Genomic DNA, 19,674 nt, shown 5'->3' with positions numbered 1-19,674 from the left:
AAAGCACTAGTCACAGTTCCAGTGCGAAAAGGAGCATTAGCAGTCATGGCTGGAGGGGAGCAGGGGCTTTTACTATGTAAAGACCAGAGCAGTGACCACACCTCTTCCTGTATCACACCACTTTGGAAGCAACAAAAACTTTCAAAACCTCAAAAAATAGCTCTGAAAATAGCAGCATGAAAAATCCTGAAGCTTGGTATAGTGTATCACCACCACCACCACATGAATAGAGCCTAACTTTAACGTAAAGTTCAAAGTAAAAAAATAGGCTAGGAAAATGAGCAAACAGCAACAAAAAGAACTTGACCATAAAAAGCTATTCTGATAACAGGGAAGATCAGGACAGAAACTCAGAAGAATTCAACAGTGTGAAAACAACTTTAAGCAAAGTCTCAAAGAAAAATGCTAATTGGACCCCAAATCAGCAATAATTTCTGAAAGAGTTAGCAATAGAGAAAAAAATGGTAGAGGAAAAATTGGGGAAAAATGAGAGTGATACAAGAAAATTATGAAAGAGAATTAACAGTTTGGTAAAAGAGGCACAAAAATATTTTCCCTAATTACATGTTAAAACAAATTTTTAACATATTTTAAAATTTTGAGTTCTAATTCTCTCCCTCTCTTCTTGCCCTCCCCACTCCCTGAGATGGTGAACAATCATGTAAAACATTTCCATATCAGTAATTTTGTACAAGAAGACTCAAAAGAATGAAAAAAAGCGAAAAATAGCATCCTTCAGTTTGTATTCAAACAATATCAGTTCTTTCTCTGGAGGCAGATTGTATGCTTCATTATTAATCCTTTGGAATTATCTTGAATCATTGTATTGCTGAGAATAGCTAAGTCATTCACAGTTTTTCATTATACAATATTGCTGTTACTATGTACGACATTCTCTTAGTTCTGCTCACTTCACTTTGAATCAATTCATGTGTCTTTCCAGCATGGCATTTAAAATTATATGTGGTCACTTTATTTCTGTCCCAAGTTTGGGGAAGATTAGCTGGGGTTTCTAATATATTGCTACTAATAAATTAGAAGCTTTAGCACCAGTTTTGGGCATTAAGCATTTATTAAAGCATACCAACAAGTGGCTCAGAAAGTTAAGAAAGTCTATCTAGCCTAGAGGAGAGATAGAGTTCAGCTTGGTTTCCTTCTTTCTCCAAGTCCCCACCACAAAGTGTGTCTGAGAGCGTGTATGTCTCTCAGCTTCCTCCAGGTCCAGAGGAGAGGTGGCCCTTCCATACTGATCAAAGTTAATTGGCTAGCATCATTCAAATCTATTGGTTTACTGGACTTGAGGGTGGTCCATGAGCAGAATGTGCTGAGGTCAGAGTTCAGAGAACACACCCTCTGAGGGCCAGCCTTTCAGGTAGGTGTGGTTTTAATTAAGTTAACTTTAAGTGAGTTAATCAGTAAAGTCAATCTAATCCATCTTAATATTATCCCCTGGAGCAGGGCCTCTGGGTGTCCCAAAACCCATTATTTTCTCACACTAGGTTTTTCTGTAATCATCCTTCCTGTCAGTTCTTATTTCAATAATAATTTCTTATTTTTTCTTTCAGTATTATTCCATCATAATCATATATCACAGCTTGTTTAGCCATTCCCTAAATTATGGGCATCTCTTCAATTTCCAATTCTTAGCTACCACAAAAATAGCTCCTATAAATATTTTTTTACAAATAGATCCTTTTTACCTTTTTAAAAATCTCTTTGGGATATAGATATAACAGTGGTATTGTTGGATCAAAAGGTATGCACAATTTTATACCCCTTTGGGCATAGTTCCAAATTGCTTTCCAGAATGGTTGCATCGGTTCACAACTCCACCAACATTAGCATCCCAGTTTTCCCACATCCCCTCCAACATCCAAGATTTTCCTTTTTTTGTCATATTAGCAAATGTTAATTATCATGATTGAAATCTCTGCAGGTTTGTAAGAATTTCCAGATTTTATCATTTGCTTTTATAGCCTGAGAAAATCCATGGATTTTGTTGGGCTTGATGGTATATTTACAGGGAAGAATGAGGTTGATGGATCTCTTGAGCTCCAATGACCTAAAACAGTTGGATGTCTTCATGAAGCTGGGCATCAAAATAGTGGGGGTGGGAGATTGGGAGGAAGGGATGCCTAAAAAGAAGTAAAGTGACCCAGATTAAAGACAGAAAAGGTGAAAATTCCCATTCTGATTAATGGTAGGATCAGGCCTAGGAATGATATTAGTAATAACAATTATTAGTATACCTATCATTAGTAAAGTGCCAAGTGCTTTACAAGTATTATCCCATTTTATTCTTTTTTTTTTTTTTTTTTAGTGAGGCAATTGGGGTTAAGTGACTTACCCAGGGTCACACAGCTAGTAAGTGTGTGTTAAGTGTCTGAGGCTGGATTTGAACTCAGGTACTCCTGACTCCAGGGCCGGTGCTCTATCCACTGCACCACCTAGCTGCCCCCCCCCCCCCCCATTTTATTCTTATAACAGCCCTGGAAGGAAAGAAGGAAAACAGATCCATGTTGGTTATAGCTCAGCAATATGTCAGTAGGGGGCAAGGTCACATGGTCATATTATTAATGAGAAGTGGGGAGAAGAGTTTGGATTTGCTCTACCAAGGTAGAGAAAGGGAAAAAGAGAGGGAGAGAGAGATTCATTATAATAGTGTCATTAAATTATATATTTGGTCCAGACCTATGCTTTTGTTAGTGTAGGGCGGTAGTATCAAACAAAAACCAATCCCTCCTCCTGGCTCCAGATTTATACCTAAGTCAAACAGGCAGAGCCAGGAAGGAAGAGAAAGACACTTGTTATTAAGTGATATTGAAGTATTCCTGAGTGAGGGTCATGAGGATGGACTTCTGGGCTCGACTTTGACAGACGGCTTGGGTTGGCCTGTGTCTCAGTACGGGAGCCTGGAAGCTGGGAGTTCTTAGAGAGCTGTTTTTCTTGCTGTTTGTTTTCATCATGTCCCTTGTGGAAATGACTAATTGTGGAATGGTGTTCATTTTGCTTGGTAATCCCTTAGGATTTTTCCAGGAGCTTAATGATTTATGGTATTTTCTTTCTGACAGGGTTGGGAGAAGAGAGAAGGTAGGGGACATGGAAACAAAAACAGGTCAGATATGTGCTGGCCCAGTTAGCCCAGATGAAGAAATCTTCTTTGATTTGTTCCTGTTCATTCACACACCAGCCTCATTTTAGAGAACTATGGTGGTGAAGTGGAAGCAACGTGCTCAGCTTTGTGGGCAGAAGGCCTAAGATGGAGACCTAGAATTATTTGCCACTTACAATCTTATGTGACTTAGAGCTTATCATTTTACCTTGATGAGCTTCAGTTTATTAATTTCTGGTTTTGGGGGGGGGTTTGGGGGGGAGGGGTTGGGCAATGAGGGTTAAGTGACTTGCCCAGGGTCACACAGCTAGTAAAGTGTCAAGTGTCTGAGTCTGGATTTGAACTCAGGTCCTTCTGAATCTAGGGCCTGTGCTTTATCCACTGCACCACCTAGATGCCCCCCAGTTTATTCATTTCTAAAAGAGAAAAAAATATCATTTGTATTATTTAGGGGATTTTTACCAGGATTAAAAAAATATATATATATATGTGTATATATGTATATATATATATATAATATATATATAGAGAGAGACACACACATATAATTTAGGATATGCATATGTTTTGTATATATGTATGCATATATGTATATATACCTGCATATATTATAATATACTTCTATATGTATCCTATATATGTATATGCAGGTATGTGTGTGTGTGTGTGTGTATATATATATATATATATTTACATGTGTAAACACACAACAGTAAAGTACTGTGTAAGTGTATCATCATTATATTCATCATTCTTATTCATCTTCCTACTTTGTACCATAACTGAAAAAGGCCCGCTTCACATGCCTTTTTACTTTGAAAAAACTTAAGATTTTAATACTACTTTATGGTACATTCAAATATAATCACAGGAATGCCATGGATCTTTGTTCTGAGGGCCTCAAGTCTGTGTTTTGAGGACCCTGAAAATACTGCCTTGTCCTCAACTGTGGCAGAACCCATGGATGTGTTTGTGTTTTAATAACAGCAGATTTCAAGTTGCCCCTTGAAGAACTGCACTATTGAGGAATTCCATCCAATTCTTTTTTTGGGGGGGTGGGGAGAGCAATGAGGGTTAAGTAACTTGCCCAGGGTCACATAGCTAGTAAGTGTCAAGTGTCTGAAGCCAGATTTGAACTCAGGTCCTCCTGAATCCAGGGCCTGGTGCTTTATCCACTGTGCCACCTAACTGGCCCCCAATTCATTTTTTAAAAGGTCTAGTTACCAGGAAAACTTTCTTATGTTGAATTAAATTGTGTCTTCCTGTAACTTTTACCTGCCTAGCTCAAGAAGAATTTTTGTCTTTCATATTCTTGAAGTATTTGAAGCCCACAGTCATGGTACCCTGTTTCCCCCAAACTTATTTTCAGATTAAATATGTCTACTGCAGAAATTGATCTTTTAACAACATTGCATTTTTGCTTTTTTTGTTCAGGTTTTTTTGGGTGGGGCAATGAGGGTTGAGTGACTTTCCCAGGGTCACACAGCTAGTAAGTGTCAAGTGTCTGAGGACAGATTTGAACTCAGGTCCTCCTGGATCCAGGGCCAGTGCTTTATTCACTGTGCCACCTAGCTGCCCCCTTGTAAAGCATTTTCAACAATTCAGGAGGTATTTATGAAGTGCTAACTTTGTATTAATGACTGTGCTAGGATATGAAGCAAGGAAAATAATATGGCTCCTCTAGAAGTTTACCATTTACTGTGGAGAGATACCATGGCCCCAGATCAGTAAATACAAAATACTTTTGGATTTAAGAGGTTCCAAGACACAGAAGTAAGGAGGGAAACCATCCCAGGCATGAATCTGGGAGATAGACTTTTATCTATTGGGAGCATCACATTTATCTGAAATGTAGCATGTACAATCAGGCTAGAAAGACGGGACATAAACAGAACATGACATGCCTTACATGCCCAACAGAATAATTTGTCTTTTATCCTGTAGACAATAGGGAGCCACTGAGTGTTTTTGAGCAAAGCACTAACATGGTTAGGCTTGAGCTTTAGGATAGAAAACTTAGATTCTTTCATGGGAATCCTCATATTAACCCGATGAGGCAAATGCTGTAGGTATTAATGCCCCAGTTTCCAGATGATGAAATTGAGGCTCAGGGTAGTTAATGACTTTTACCCACAAATATATTATTTAAGAGCATGGACTGGTTGTTTTTGTTTGTTTGTTTTGTTTTTGTTTTTTGTAGGTTTGGGGTTTTTTTTTTTGGTGGGGCAGAGAGGGTTAAGTGACTTGCTCAGGGTCACACAGCTAGTAAGTGTCAAGTGTCTGAGGCTGGATTTGAACTCAGGTCCTTCTGAATCCAAGGCCAGTGCTTTATCCACTGTGCCACCTAGCTGCCCTGACAGGGACTGTTTTAAAATTGTTCCTTTTTATTCCCAGTGCCTAGCATTCACTAGGTGCTTAATAAATGTTGATTTGGTTTGGTTTTGAATGGATTATAATTGCATAATACACGCAGTGAAGCTGAGACTTCAAGTTCCACCACTATCCCATTCTTTCTTCCCAAGCCAAGATGATTCATGTTTTTTTCCCTCCATAAGCCTTCAATAGTGAAACTTAGGGGCCTGCTTCAAAGCCTTTATTCTACCTGGGTGTTGTGTTGCTTTTTATGTTGCTCCAGGGCTAGTAGACAGGCTGTATCCCAGGACCTCGTCGTTGGTGGTCCAACTTGCTATTTAATGTGAGCTGTTCATGAAACCAGATGTGACATAATGGAAGGAAGGTGGGGTGGGGGGTTGGGGGGCGGGGCAGGCATCCAAGTTGCATAGCCATACAGGAAGTTCTTTCATCTTTTAATTCAGTCTGGAATAAGATATGCTATTGGTGTTGCATCCTGTCTGCCAGCTGCCTGGAAGACATCCTGGAATCTCATTTTCTGTAGGGTCTATGGCAGCCTAGCAGCCTTGTGGCTGCTAGGAATGCTCCTTTGCTCTTGAAATCACAGATTTTTTCTGATGAACAAGTTGTTCTGTGATATCACTTACATTTAGACAAACTAGCTCCTGGCCTCATGCTGACTTCGTAAAGAATTCTATCATTTTCTTTCTTGTATTAGGGCATGTTACCAGGACATATTTAGCAACTGCTGCATGGAAACTCTGGAGACTCTTGGTGAGATTTATATTTTAATTTAGTTTTCTGCAGAACTAAAAGTACATACCAGGAGGCGGCTAGGTGGCACAGTGGATAAAGCAATGGCCCTGGTTTCAGGAGGACCTGAGTTCAAATCCATCCTCAGGCACTTAACACTTACTGTGTGACCCTGGACAAGTCACTTAACCTTCATTGCCCACCCCCTTCACCCCCAAAAAGTACATGCCAATGGAAGGTTCTAGATCACTTGTCCTAGTCTCAATTTTATTAGTCTAGAATAGATGAACTAACAGTCCTGCTTTACTCCAGTAAGGACATGAATTGAGTCATACAAAATTTCAGTCCTGAAATGGTACAGCACAGCAAGAGACTATTCTGAAATTTTTCTCAACAACAAAACGTTAATACCTAGTTCTCAGGACTAATGGTGAGAGGTTTTTGGTGGTTTTTTTTTTTCATTGTTGCTGCTGTTTTGTTTTGTTTAAGGTTCTTTGTAGGAGTGAAAATCTCTAATGATGGTTCCCTGATTTTGAAAGGTCGTGCCTACAGGATTATTTTGTGATCTAAAGTCAAACCACATCCAAAATCAAATTATTAAGCAGCTACTGTGTTTCAGGCATTGAACAAGGTGAAGGACATCCTAGGACATTAATGAGGCAGTCTCTGACCTCAACTAACTTTCTTTCAGTAGGGGAAAAATCTTGTATGCAATTAAATATTTATAGAGAAATGAATACAAGGTAACTTGATAGGGTGGCACTAGCAGAGGAGAAATGAGGAAAGGCTTCATGGAGGAGGTGGCATTTGAAAGAATTTTGAAGAAAAGAGATAGAAAAGGGAGAACAATTTAGAGATGGGAGCCAGCCTATACAAAGCTGTGGAGTTGGAAGACGGAATGTTACTTGCGAGGTATAGCAAATGTTTCAGTTTGTCTGGACTGAATAGCATTTGTTTGTTTGGTTTGGTTTTGGTTTGGTTTTTGTGCAGGGCAACGGGGGTTAAGTGACTTGCCCAGGGTCATACAGCTAGTGAGTGTCAAGTGTCTGAGGCTGGATTTGAACTCAGGTCCTCCTGAATCCAGGGCCAGTGCTTTAACCACTGCGCCATCTAGCTGTCCTGGGACTGAATAGCATTTGAAAGAAAAAAAATTATATACAAAAGGTCTGGAAAAATAGGTTGGAGACAGGTTGTAAAGGACTTTAAATCCCAACATGAGTTTTTCAACAGAAGTATACAGATGAGGGGCAGCTAGGTGGTACAGTGAATAGAGCACTGGCCCTGGAGTCAGGAGCACCTGAATTCAAATCCAGTCTCAGACACTTGACACTTACTAGCTGTGTGACCCTGGACAAATCACTTAGCCCTGATTGCCTCACACACACACACAAAATACACAGATGAGCGTGTTGTATGAAAGTAGACCATCTCTTCCTGAATGATGTAGGAATTCATTTTCCTTGGATCAGGGAGTTAAGGTCAATTGGTTTCTCTAGGTGATTTTTTATGTTTAGACATTCACAGTGTAGCTGTTCCTTTAACTGTAAAAGAAACTGTATCACTTACTTCCTTAAAACTTGACAAGACATTTTTTATTGAGCTTATTACAGTGGATAGAGTGGCTGGACTAGAGTCAGGAAGACCCATCTTCCTGAGTTCAGATTTGGCCTCAGATACTTAGTAGCTGTGTGACTCTGGGCAAGTCGCTTAACTCTGTTTGCCTCACTTTTCTCAGCTGTCAGATGAGCTAGAGAAGGAAATGGCAAACCACTGCAATATCTTTGCCAAGAAAACCCCAGATGAGGTCAAAAAGATTTAGACACAGCTGTAATGACTGAACAACAACACAAGTAACATGTATATATGTACACATACACAACACACACACACATATATATACACACAGAGAACCATGTTATTTATTATAGCCTTTAGTCATTTAAAGTTAACTTGGATGATAAAAGGAAGATCTATTGTGTGTGCTCTTTTTTTCTTAATTGATAACATTTATACCCAGCTTTGAGCACTACATAGATAATAGGTGCTATTAATCTCCATATTTTACAGATAAGGAAACTGAGGCTAAAGGTGGTTAAAACTTGACAAGATTTATCTAGCTAGTAAGCATCTGAGGCAAGATTTGAAGTCATTATTTCTTTATTTCAAGTCCAAAATACTGTTTAAATGCTTCTTCATCTTGATCTTCTTTTCCAATATTATGTGTCTTGTGGATGAAGCAGGTATAAAAAGATTGGTGGGTTTGTTTGTAGAGGGGGAAAATGAACAGAAATTTCATACTGGAGCAAAAATAAAAATTATTGCAAAATGCTAAGTATTGGAGTAAAGTAAGGACCAACTCTTGTAGAAAGATAATTGGGGGCAGCTAGGTGGCGCAGTGGATAGAGCACCGGCCCTGGATTCAGGAGGACCTGAGTTCAAATTTTACCTCAGACACTTCATACTTACTAGCTGTGTAATCCTGGGCAAGTCACTTAAACCTCATTGCCCCACCAAAAAGAAAGAAAGAAAGGAAGAAAGAAAGAAAGAAAGAAAGAAAGAAAGAAAGAAAGAAAGAAAGAAAGAAAGAAAGAAAGAAAGAAAGAAAGAAAGAAAGAAAGAAAGAAAGAGAACAGCCTAGTTCTTTTTTTTTAATTTCCTGGTCGTTCTCAGGATTGTTTTGACTTACGCTCATGAAAAAGTGCTATACACAGATTTTATACAGTCTGCAAAAACAAAGATACCAGTTTGCTCATCCCTTGACTTTTCCAATTAATTTTTATTTTTACTTTCCTGAACCATTCTCCCGAGAACAAGTTGATATTAGTTCACGGAATGACTCTTGTATCAATAAGATGGGTCCTATAGCAATTTTCTGGCGCTCAAAATTATCCAGTCACCAGGTACCTCACTGATACGAGTGAAACAGTCCTGAAGAGAAGGCCATGTGAATAGGCTACAGTGGTATGGCTTGGATTTCTACTGATCATCACCAGATTTTTAAATTTAAAAATAATACAAACAGTATCTTTCACATTTAAATGTCTTCCAAATATTCCTAGTCCTTGGAACTTCACTTTTCAGACTTTGCTTTCAAATAGCATTTCCAATAGCCCGAAGTCTGTTGTGCTGTTTACCAGATTCAAATAAAGCAGAATATATATTTAAATAATTAGGTTAGTCCAGGAGAGAACATTGTCTTCCAGACAAAAGTCTATACTATGTAATAGTTTAGACCAATAACTGAGGAAAACTAGATCTCATTCCAAAATTATAATGCAAGAAACTTACAAACATAACACTAACATAAAAGAAACTCAGAGACTTAAAACATGAAATACAATCTTGCGGCTAGTCTAAAAACATTAATATATTTGAATGCATATCCAAATCAGCTACACAAGAAAATATTCCATTTATCTACTAATACTGGCATTCTATCCTGGTTATAATACAGAAACTAACGTGGAGTAGTTTTCACTTTTGCGCTTATAGCTGCAGAGGTGTAGCACCAGCAGTTACCATTTGGAACACAGCTTAATCATACCATAAATAACAATTGACTCCTATTAAGTTATCAAACTTAATATGAATCCAAAATTTAACTTGATTAGTTTTTAAAGTTGCTCATTAATTGTACCTAGTTTTTTCAAATTCTCAAGAATGGCATTACCTATAAAATTAAGCTTGGGAATTTAACTCTTGGGGAAAAAAAATAGTAATATTGCAGTCTCTATTTTAGGCATGAGTCTTCCTGAAATAATTTTGTATTTACTTTAACATTGATCTAATATCCAAGCCATTTTTAGCTTAGAAAGAGATGTCCACATTGCATGATTTAATACTTCGACTTTTCTTTCCACACCTGTCACTGAAATAATCTAATTTACCATTCAAGATTAAGAAAAATATTGTTTTAACCTTGAAGTATGTGACCATCAAGGTGAAAGGAAAGGCAGGATTAAAGTGTACTGAGGCCATGGTAAGTAGGAGTCAGAGTTGAGAGGATTGTGTAGTATGCCTTTGGAAGAGCAGCATTTTGAAGCCCTGAAACTGACTTTACTGGGTGTCATTCCATAGAATTTGGAAACGATTTCTCTTATGATACTTTTGTTCTTCCAGCTGAGATTGTATGGGTTCTAAGGGTGAGCTGAGTTCATGCTTTTGACTGACAGGCATTCCGTTCTCATTTGTAGCATTCAAAAACAGACTAAATATAGTAACCATGAAAATTAACCCATACCTCATTTCATAGCACTAGGACTGAAAAGAAACAAAGCTATAGTAGGTATCTAAAAATCTTAATGCAATTTTGAAAGCATAAATAACGGGTGTGACATTGAATAGAACACTGGACATGTCTAAGAAGGCATTCTATACTTTCATACTCCATTTCAATTCCAAGAAATGGGAGCTAGATTTCTTTATTGGTCTTTTGAAGCCCTCACTGCTTGTTTGGATCAGAGTTCTATAGTTTTTACCAGGTGTTTTCCTTCATATTTTTGTCATGGTCACTGCACAAATTGTTCTCCTGGTTCTGTTGTAGTTAAGACAAATCTTCTCATGTTTCTCTGAACCCATTGTATCTGTCATTTCTTATGGGCAATGAAGAGAAGAATGAATACAAGTGCAAAAGTAAGCAAAAAGGGCAATTTTGTTACTACCTTAAATTAAATGTATATATCACATACATATTTTTATCATCTTTGTTCTTTGTATGTGGAAATATTTGTATTTGTTGATTGAGTTCACAATAAAACTTAAAAATTTTAAAAAAAAGATCTTACCACTCCTGGACAAGACTACTCTAGGAAAACTTGACAAAAATTTGGCAGATCAAGAAAATTTCTGTGAAAGCCAAATCCTTTAAACTTTTTACAAGACCAGATTACGATGTGAGTGTGCATGCATGTACAAGTTTTTGTCTTGTGTAAGGACCTTCTTTTGGGAGCATCTATTTCTGCAGATGCATATTTAGACTTCATTGATCAGTGTTCTAAAAGAGAGTTCAATAGGGAAAAAATTAAAATGGAAAAACAGAGTTTCCATTTTTAAAATGTTTTATCAGTTTTAGGGGAAAATTGCCAGTTTCTAGGAGGCCATGCCATTTCTAAATTGCATACAGAGACCTACAAGACCAGGACTGAGTAAAGGTAGAGGACCCATTCTGGTCCTTCTATGATTGTGACTATGGATTCCCAGTAACTAGAATATTAAGCATATAATAATTGCTTAATAATGCTTTTTGAAGGAATGGATGTTAGAATGGAGAGGAGGAAGAGGAAGAAGAAAAGAAAGGAGATGATTATGATGTTGATTTAATCTGTCTGAAATATTGATTCTCTTTTGATGTTTCAATAAGAAAAAAAATGTTTGGGAATTTCTTGTTTAAGTCCCAAAATGTTTTCAGGATGAGAGATGGTAGAAGCTATTACTTCTTTCCCTTTCCTAAACACAGTTTTAAGTATCATCTTTTGGGTAACTCATTAAGAAGAAATAATATTTCTTGGGGTGAATAATTGTTACCCTGCCCCTCACTTCCAGTTCTGTGGGAGCTGTCCTAAGAATGGTGGCTCCTGAAAGAATCTTTACTGGAGAACCTTTCTCTCCCACTTGAGAACCCTCATTCCATAATGAGCAAACTTCCCCACATCTTGTTATCTCTTTTTTTCGCACACTCCTTTCACCTACTAACTCTCATTGAGACCTGGCTCCCTCTGAGTGACATAGCATCAAAGGCTCTTCTTTCCAATATGACTTCTATATTTTTTCACTCCCCCAAGAGTTGAAGTACTCCTTGGTCCTGGCTGCCACTTCCAAACTCTCCCTTTATCTCCATCACTTATCAGCTTCTCTTCCTTTGAAGCCCACTCAATCAAAAAATTCCATCCAAACTTAATCATGGTGGCTGTTGAATACTGTCCCCTAGGTCCTTCTCCCTCTTTCCAAAGGAGTTCTGCATCTATATCACTTTGTTTCTTCCCCAGCTCCTTGTACTAAGGGACTTGGATATCCTGATAGATGCTTTCTCTAGCTCCCTAACCTCCCAATTCCTCAGCCTCCTTGACCCATGACTTATTGCTTCTCTTCATCTCAGCCACACATAGGGATGATTATACATTGCATCTCACTATCACCCACAAGTATCCCACATCTTAATAAAAAAAATGTTGACATATCTCTATCTAACCATAGTTTCACCAGTCCAGCTTTTCCTCTTTCTAAGCCTCCCTAAACCTAATGTTTGCCCTCCTTGAATCCCTTTGCCCATGATACTTTCTCAGGCCATTAAGCTGGTATGATTTCTCTATACTTCCTTTCTGGTCTTAACCCTGTAATTAGCCACTTGAACTCTATGCTGTCTTTTGTTCTCCATTTTCTTGCCCCACCCCTACCTCCGACCCCAAGTTGGATCCATGGTCATTTCTTGGTCAGTTCTTTCTGAATTACTTCCACTAAATACCTCCTCTCATTTGTACTCACTATTGTGGAACAGAATTGTTGGAAGTATCAAATGTACTGACTGAGTATAGTAGACAATCATATTATCCAATCTCAATTGGGCTTTCACTTCAGCGAAGTAGCCCTTTTAGCCCTCTCTAATTGATTCCCTATCTCACTTCTCACAAGAGCTATTCCAAACCTTCTCTTCTACCCCCAAACCTTTCACACTTCTCCCTTCCCTCTTGCAGCTAAGAACTTTGTCTCTTTACTCAAAATATTGAGGCCATTTGATATGAATCCCTTCATTTCTCTTTCCCTTCATCTTAGAACCTCTTGATATCATATTTCATTCTCTCCTACTTATCACCAGTCTCTAACAAAGTGGCCCTTCTTGCTAAGGCCAAACCACCTCCACACCTACCCCTCTTCAGCAAATGTCAAGCTCAGTCATCCTCTCTACTCCTGGAGACTGTCTTCTCTCTGGGGAACTCTCAGGACTCTCCTTGTTCTCCTACTATTGTGACCACTCCTCCTCAGCCTCTTTTGTTGGCTCATTGTCCACATCATACCCCATTATTGTGGTTGCTCCCCTGAGCTTCCATCTGGTATGCTTCTCCTAAATTCTCCCTCTTGGTAATCTCATCAGTTCTCCTAGGTTTAATTCTCATCACTATACAGATGACTTAAATTGACACCCAGCTCCACCCTCTCCCCTGAGCCTCTTATCTGAGGTCTCTTATCACTAATTGCCCATGGACATTTCAGATTGGATTCTCTCTCTCTCTCTTTCTCTCTCTCTCTCTCTCTCTCTCTCTCTCTCTCTCTCTCTCTCCCTCCCTCCCTCCCTCCCTTCCTCCCTCCCTCTCCCCCTCTCTCCCTCTCCCTCTCCATACATACATATATATATATATGTTCAGACTCACTGTGTATAAAATGTGTACAAATATTTTCTATACTTATACCCATACATAAATATAATCAAACTCACCATGTATAAAACGGAATATCTTGCCTCAAACCCTCCTCTTTTCCCAATTTTCTTATGTCTTTTGAAGGCATCATGATCTTTCCACACTTCTAAATTCAAACCATGATATTATTGACACTCCCCTCCCCTCATATCCAGTCATTTGCCAAATCTTTCCATTTTTACCTTTATAACATCTCTTGCATCCATTCCCTTTCTCTCTACTGCATAGCCACCACTTAAGTTCAGGCCCTCATCACCTTTCACCTCCATTATTCTAACAACCCCATGGTTGATCTTTCTGCCTCACATTTTTCCAGTGCAGCCTAGAAACTCCTGCCAAAGTGATTTTCATTGCATGAAGATCTGATCATTTGATTTTTCTATTCAATCAGATCTGTTGGATCCCTACTGCCTTTATTATATAATATAAATTCTTTTTAAAGGAGTCCTTATGGCTCTTTATGTACTAATCTTAACTTATCTTTCCAGCCTCATTGGACATCATCAAACCTTCTCTTGTTCTCTCTTATCCTGCCCAATTGTCTTCTCTCTTCCTCATTTGTGGTCCTTTAACTCCTTTCTCTGTGCTTTTATACTGGAATGCCTGGAGTGCACTCCTTCCGAACTTCTGTCCCATGGAATCCTTTTCTTCCTTTAAGGCATAGATAAAGTACTGACTTCTTCATGAAGGCTTTCTTGATCTCTTCCCCTCCCTCAACTAATGACCACCCTCCCAAATTACCTTATATTTAGCTACTTTATCTATATTTATTCTGTCTATAGTTTCATATGATATACATATATATATACATACATACATACGTACACACACACACACACACACATATATATATATATGTGGTTTGTGGATGTATAAAGTGGGTGTATATATGTGTGTTTGTACGTATGTATGTATTTCTTGATGTCTTTCCCACTGGAATATAAGCTTTTTTTAAAAAAATAGGAATTATTTCATTCTTGTATCCCCAGTGCATAGCACAATTCTTGGCACATAGTAAGCACCTAGTAAATGCTAGTTGATTGGCTGATTTTTTTTTTTTTTCGGGAAATGAGGGTTAAGTGACAAGTATCCGAGGCCGGATTTGAACTCAGGTCCTCCTGAATCCAGGGCCAGTACTTTATCCACTGCGCCATCTAGCTGCCCCTGTTTATTTTCATTTTTAGCCTTATAACCTCAGCTTGGCATATAACAGGCGTATAAATAGTTGTTGACTGATAGCTTGGACAACATCATGTAGAAAATCCCTTCTTACCTCTCCTCTGGTCTTCCTCTCTCCCTCTGTTTCTCTGTTTCAGAGTTCCAAAGTCCTGGCTAAGAAAGAACTTTCCTATGTTCCTGTAATTGGATGGATGTGGTATTTCTTGGAAATAGTATTCTGTTCCCGCAAGTGGGAAGAAGATCGAGAGACAGTCATCAAGGGTTTGCTAAATCTTCGGGATTATCCTGAAAACTTCTGGGTAAGTAAAGTTTGGAAACAGAGGTTAACTGTCAACCACTTCTATCCTGACAGCCCCCAATTCTTCTCACCCACTAGGAGTATCCTGAAAGGTCACAAGACTTTATGGCATTATTTTGATGTTTTTTGGAGTGATGTATGTGTGGGTTTTTTGGTTTGGTTTGGTTTGGTTTTGGTTTTGGTTTGGTTTGGTTTTTTTGCAGGGCAATGAGGATTAAGTGACTTGCCCAGGGTCACACAGCTACTAAGTGTCAAGTGTCTGAGGCCAGATTTGAACTCAGGTCCTCCTGAATCCAGGGCCACTGCTTTATCCACTGTGCCACCTAGCTGCCCCTGCTCACAAGACTCTAAAAATTGACCAGGCCATGAGGACTTACTTTTTCCTCCTGCTTTTTTCTTCTTGTATTATTTTTTATTTTCATAATCCTGGTTGGGGGGAGTGTTGGGGGTTGTTGCTCATTTTTGTTTTTATTTTTCCCATTCCTACTACTTCCTAAATATTGGTGTTGTTTAGTTGCGTCCCCATTTGGGGTTTTCATGGCAAAGATATTCGAGTGGTTTGCCATTTTCTTCTCCAGCCCATTTGATAGATGAGGAAAGTGAGGGAAACAGAGTTAAGTGATGTGCCCAGGGTCTCACAGCTAGTAAGTGTCTGAGGCCAGATTTGAACTTGGGAAGATGAGTCTTCCTAACACCACACCCAGCACTCTATCCAGTGCACCACCTCGCTGCTCTTCCTAAACGTGCCCAGTGCTAATACTTGGTGCAGCTAAAGATCAAGAGATTTGGAAGCATTTAGAGAACAGGAAGCCTATACCCCAATCCACCTTGCAGTGTTTTCTCACCAGGCCCCAATAAGGTGGTGATTTCTTTATTCTTTACACTGCATTAGCTGGAGTCGTGTCTAAGTAACATAATCAGAGAATGTTATTCAGGAATTGAGATACCTGGAGCCTATGACACAGGCTGGACCACTACTTCCTGAAAAACACAAGTCTAGGAAAATAGGCGGCTTTCATTCAGTCTCATGATTTTGCACAGGGACTTCTTCCACGGAGCGGTTTCTAATTTCTCTCCTCTGTTGTTTCCAGTTTCTGATTCATTGTGAGGGCACCAGATTCACCCAGCAGAAGCACCAAATCAGTATGCAGGTAGCAGAATCTAAAGGCCTGCCGAAACTCAAATACCACCTGCTCCCGCGCACGAAGGGATTCGCTGTCACTGTGAAGTGTTTAAGAAATGTAGGTAAGGAAAGTCATTTGGTGTAACTTTTTTTCTTCCCTTTTAATAAGGATAAAATAGACTCCCAATCTCCCCCACCCCCAACGCGTCAAGCATGCTTTCTCTCCTACCAGAATTTACATGGGGTTTCTTAGCTGACTGCACAGGAGACTGCTACATTCAGACCTTTGGCTAATTAGAAATAGAGAGGGGGAGAGTTTAATTCTGCTATGGCTCATCAATGATGTCAATAGCACAAATTTTTGTAGTGCTTTAATGTTAACAAAACAACAGCTATGTGAGGTAGGCAGTGCTACCCTGCTATAATGGTGATGAGATTTATAGCATCCAGCTGGAAGGGATTTCATTTTACCAAGGAGGAAATTAAAGCCCAGAGGGGAAGTGGTTGGACCAGGGTCAGTACACAGGAAACATCATCAGAGATATGATTTGAACCCAGGTGTCCTGACTCCAGAGCCAGTGAGTGGTCTTTATTCCTTTTTTTTTCTTTTTTTTTCTTTTGGTGAGGCAATTGGGGTTAAGTGACTTGCCCAGGGTCACACAGCTAGTAAGTGTTAAGTGTCTGAGGCCGGATTTGAACTGAGGTCCTCCTGACTCCAGGGCCGGTGCTCTATCCACTATGCCACCTAGCTGCCCCTAGTGAGTGGTCTTTAAACAGAGTGCTGGAGTTGTGGTCAATCAGAAAGAGCTGGCTACTTGCTCTGTGGTCCTGGTCAAATATTTAACCTTCCTTTCCTCATCTGTACAATGGGCATCATCATACCTGGAGTGTCTACCTCACAGAGTTCTCAGGAATCTCCAATGAGATAAAATATATGAAATGCTATGGAAATATTAAAAAGCTATGGAAATTGTTGGGGTTTTGATATGGTTACTCCCACTAAATGGGTAGCAAGGTGGCACAGGTCTGGAGTCAGGAAGACCTGGATTAAAATCTGACCTCAGACACTTAGTATCTGTGACCCTGGGCAAGTCACTTAAACCTGTTTGCCTCAGTTTCCTCATCTGTCAAATGAGCTGGAGAAGGAAATGGCAAACCACTCCAGTATCTTTGCCAAGAAAACCCCAAATGGGGTCACAAAGAGTTGGATATGTCTGAAACGCTGAACAACAACTACCACTAATGCCACCACCACCATTTCATTTTACAGTAGAGACATCTGAACTCCAGAGAGGTTAGATGTCTTGCCTAGGGTCACACAGCTAATAAATACCACAAACAAAAGTCTGTCATGGTGGCCACCTCTTCATTCAGGTCATTACATAGAAGAGTATCTATGAGTGGCAGCTAGGTGGTGCAGTGGATAAAACACTGGCCCTGGATTCAGGAGGACCTGAGTTCAAATCCAGCCTCAGACACTTGGCACTTACTAGCTGTGTGACCCTGGGCAAGTCACTTAACCCTCATTGCCCCGCCAAAAAAAAAAAAAAAGAATAGTAACATCGCCTTCTGCTGCTCAGCACAGATATTGTGACATTGTGGGTGACTGTCAAGACACCCTCCATTTTCTTTCCTTTGCTGCCCCAACAGCTCTATCCACTGTGCCACCTAGCTTGCCCCTCTTTCTTCATTTTTTAAATAGGGCAGTTGGACTAGATCATTTCTCAGGGCTTGCTTTAGCTCTGTGATTCTAAGTGTACCTTTTCCCTTATTAAGTTATCCAGAATGACTTTTCCATTGGGGCAGCTAGGTGGCGCAGTGGATAGAGCACTGGCCCTAGAGTCAGGAGGACCTGAGTTCAAATCCTGCTTCAGACACTTGACACTTACTAGCTGTGTGACCCTGGGCAAGTCACTTAACCCCAATTGCCTCACAAAAAAAAAAAAAAGAAAAAGAAAGAATGACTTTTCCTCCTCATGTCACAATACCAAATGAGAATATAAACATCAAGGTCATTCTCCCAGTTCTTTTGACCTAGAGCAGCTCCTCCCTTCTGGATAACAGAGTCACTCACCCTCCGGGCAGTGCTGAAGGGAATTTTACTCTTCCCTTTTCCTAGTCAAACTCCAGTCTGGTGGGGACAAATATAGAAGTAATTTTATTCCCTCTTCTGATATTTCCTAGGGCTGTACACCAATCCAAACAGTGGGGATCTCAATCCTTTAAAAGCATTAGAACTTCTATCAGTCCTTACTACAAATTCTTCCAAGATAGAGAATATATAAGAAAAATACAATGTGACGATTTCCTCCCTTTCTTTTTAGAAAATATTTCTTTTAAAAATGATTTATTATTATGCAACAATATGACAAATTCAATTTGATTTGTTACTAATTATTTCATTATATCAAGGATCTGTGATATTTATGTTGTCTGTGGAGAGAGAGTTGCTTAAGGCTCACATCCCTAATAAGGGTCAGCGCTGGTCATTTGAACCTAGGTTTTCCTGACTCGAAGATCCGTCTTCTGTCCACTTCTCCATGCTACCTCTCAACTATTTATGCTTAAAAGCATTTCGATGCATACAAAGTCACAGCTTGTTACAGCTTTTCAATCCTCCCTCTAAGTTTCCAGCAGGACTCTTGGTCCATTTGTTACTATGCACTTTATCTCTTTAATTGGTTTTATAGTTAGAGTGTATTGTCTTTTTGCGTTACCATTTTTCTTTATACATAAAAAACAAACTTGAAATATCTATCCCTTTCACTGTGGTCTCCCTTACCATTTTTCTTACTTGACATCCTATATCATTTAGTAAGTAGATAATTTCCCCCCCCCATTGTTTCCCTTTATTGTGGTATAGTTCATTCACAATAAAGTCGTGTTTAAATTTTATTTTTAATTTATTGAAGTTCTGTTGCTGTGGGTATTTCTAGGCAGTATTTTGTCTCAATTCCACATCTAACTTGGGGAAATGTGCTTAAAGACGATTTCCATTACAGTAACTGAGATTCCCATGCTCAGAGAATGTGTTTTGAATTCATGTTTGTCTGTTTTTTAAAGTCTCAATTTCTATTATATATATCTATTGATCACATATATTGAAAATAACAATTGTTGGTATAGATTCTGAGAACAAAGCACTGTTTGAAATAAATGCACTGAAGCTTATTCAAGAGCATGGCTTTAATAACTCTCCTTTCTTCCCACAGTTGCTGCTGTGTATGACTCTACACTCAATTTCAGAAACAATGAAAACCCAACACTCCTGGGTGTCTTAAGTGGAAAGAAATATCATGCAGATTTATACGTAAGGCAAGTTATCTTTATTGCTCCAAAAATACACGCAGGTTGACTCACAGTAGAATTACTGGTAATTAAGGAGTCTCCTTTTTGCTTGCAGTTAGTGAAGTCTTCATTGATTCCCCTCTGATATTTCCCAGTT

General features: G+C 39.1%; 1 protein-coding gene across 1 annotated transcript in view; it reads left to right on the top strand.

Moving 5' to 3' along the window:
• AGPAT4 (1-acylglycerol-3-phosphate O-acyltransferase 4) overlaps positions 1–19,674 on the top strand; it is a 179,312-nt gene that overhangs the window by 138,797 nt on the left and 20,841 nt on the right. The window contains 3 exon segments of the mRNA XM_043964392.1: positions 14,946–15,107; positions 16,198–16,351; positions 19,442–19,544. Coding sequence (XP_043820327.1) covers positions 14,946–15,107; positions 16,198–16,351; positions 19,442–19,544 — 419 coding nt within the window.

Source organism: Dromiciops gliroides, chromosome 4, assembly GCF_019393635.1.
Source record: "Dromiciops gliroides isolate mDroGli1 chromosome 4, mDroGli1.pri, whole genome shotgun sequence".
Taxonomy (NCBI): Eukaryota; Metazoa; Chordata; class Mammalia; order Microbiotheria; family Microbiotheriidae; genus Dromiciops; species Dromiciops gliroides.
This window is presented reverse-complemented; position numbering and strand designations above follow the sequence as displayed.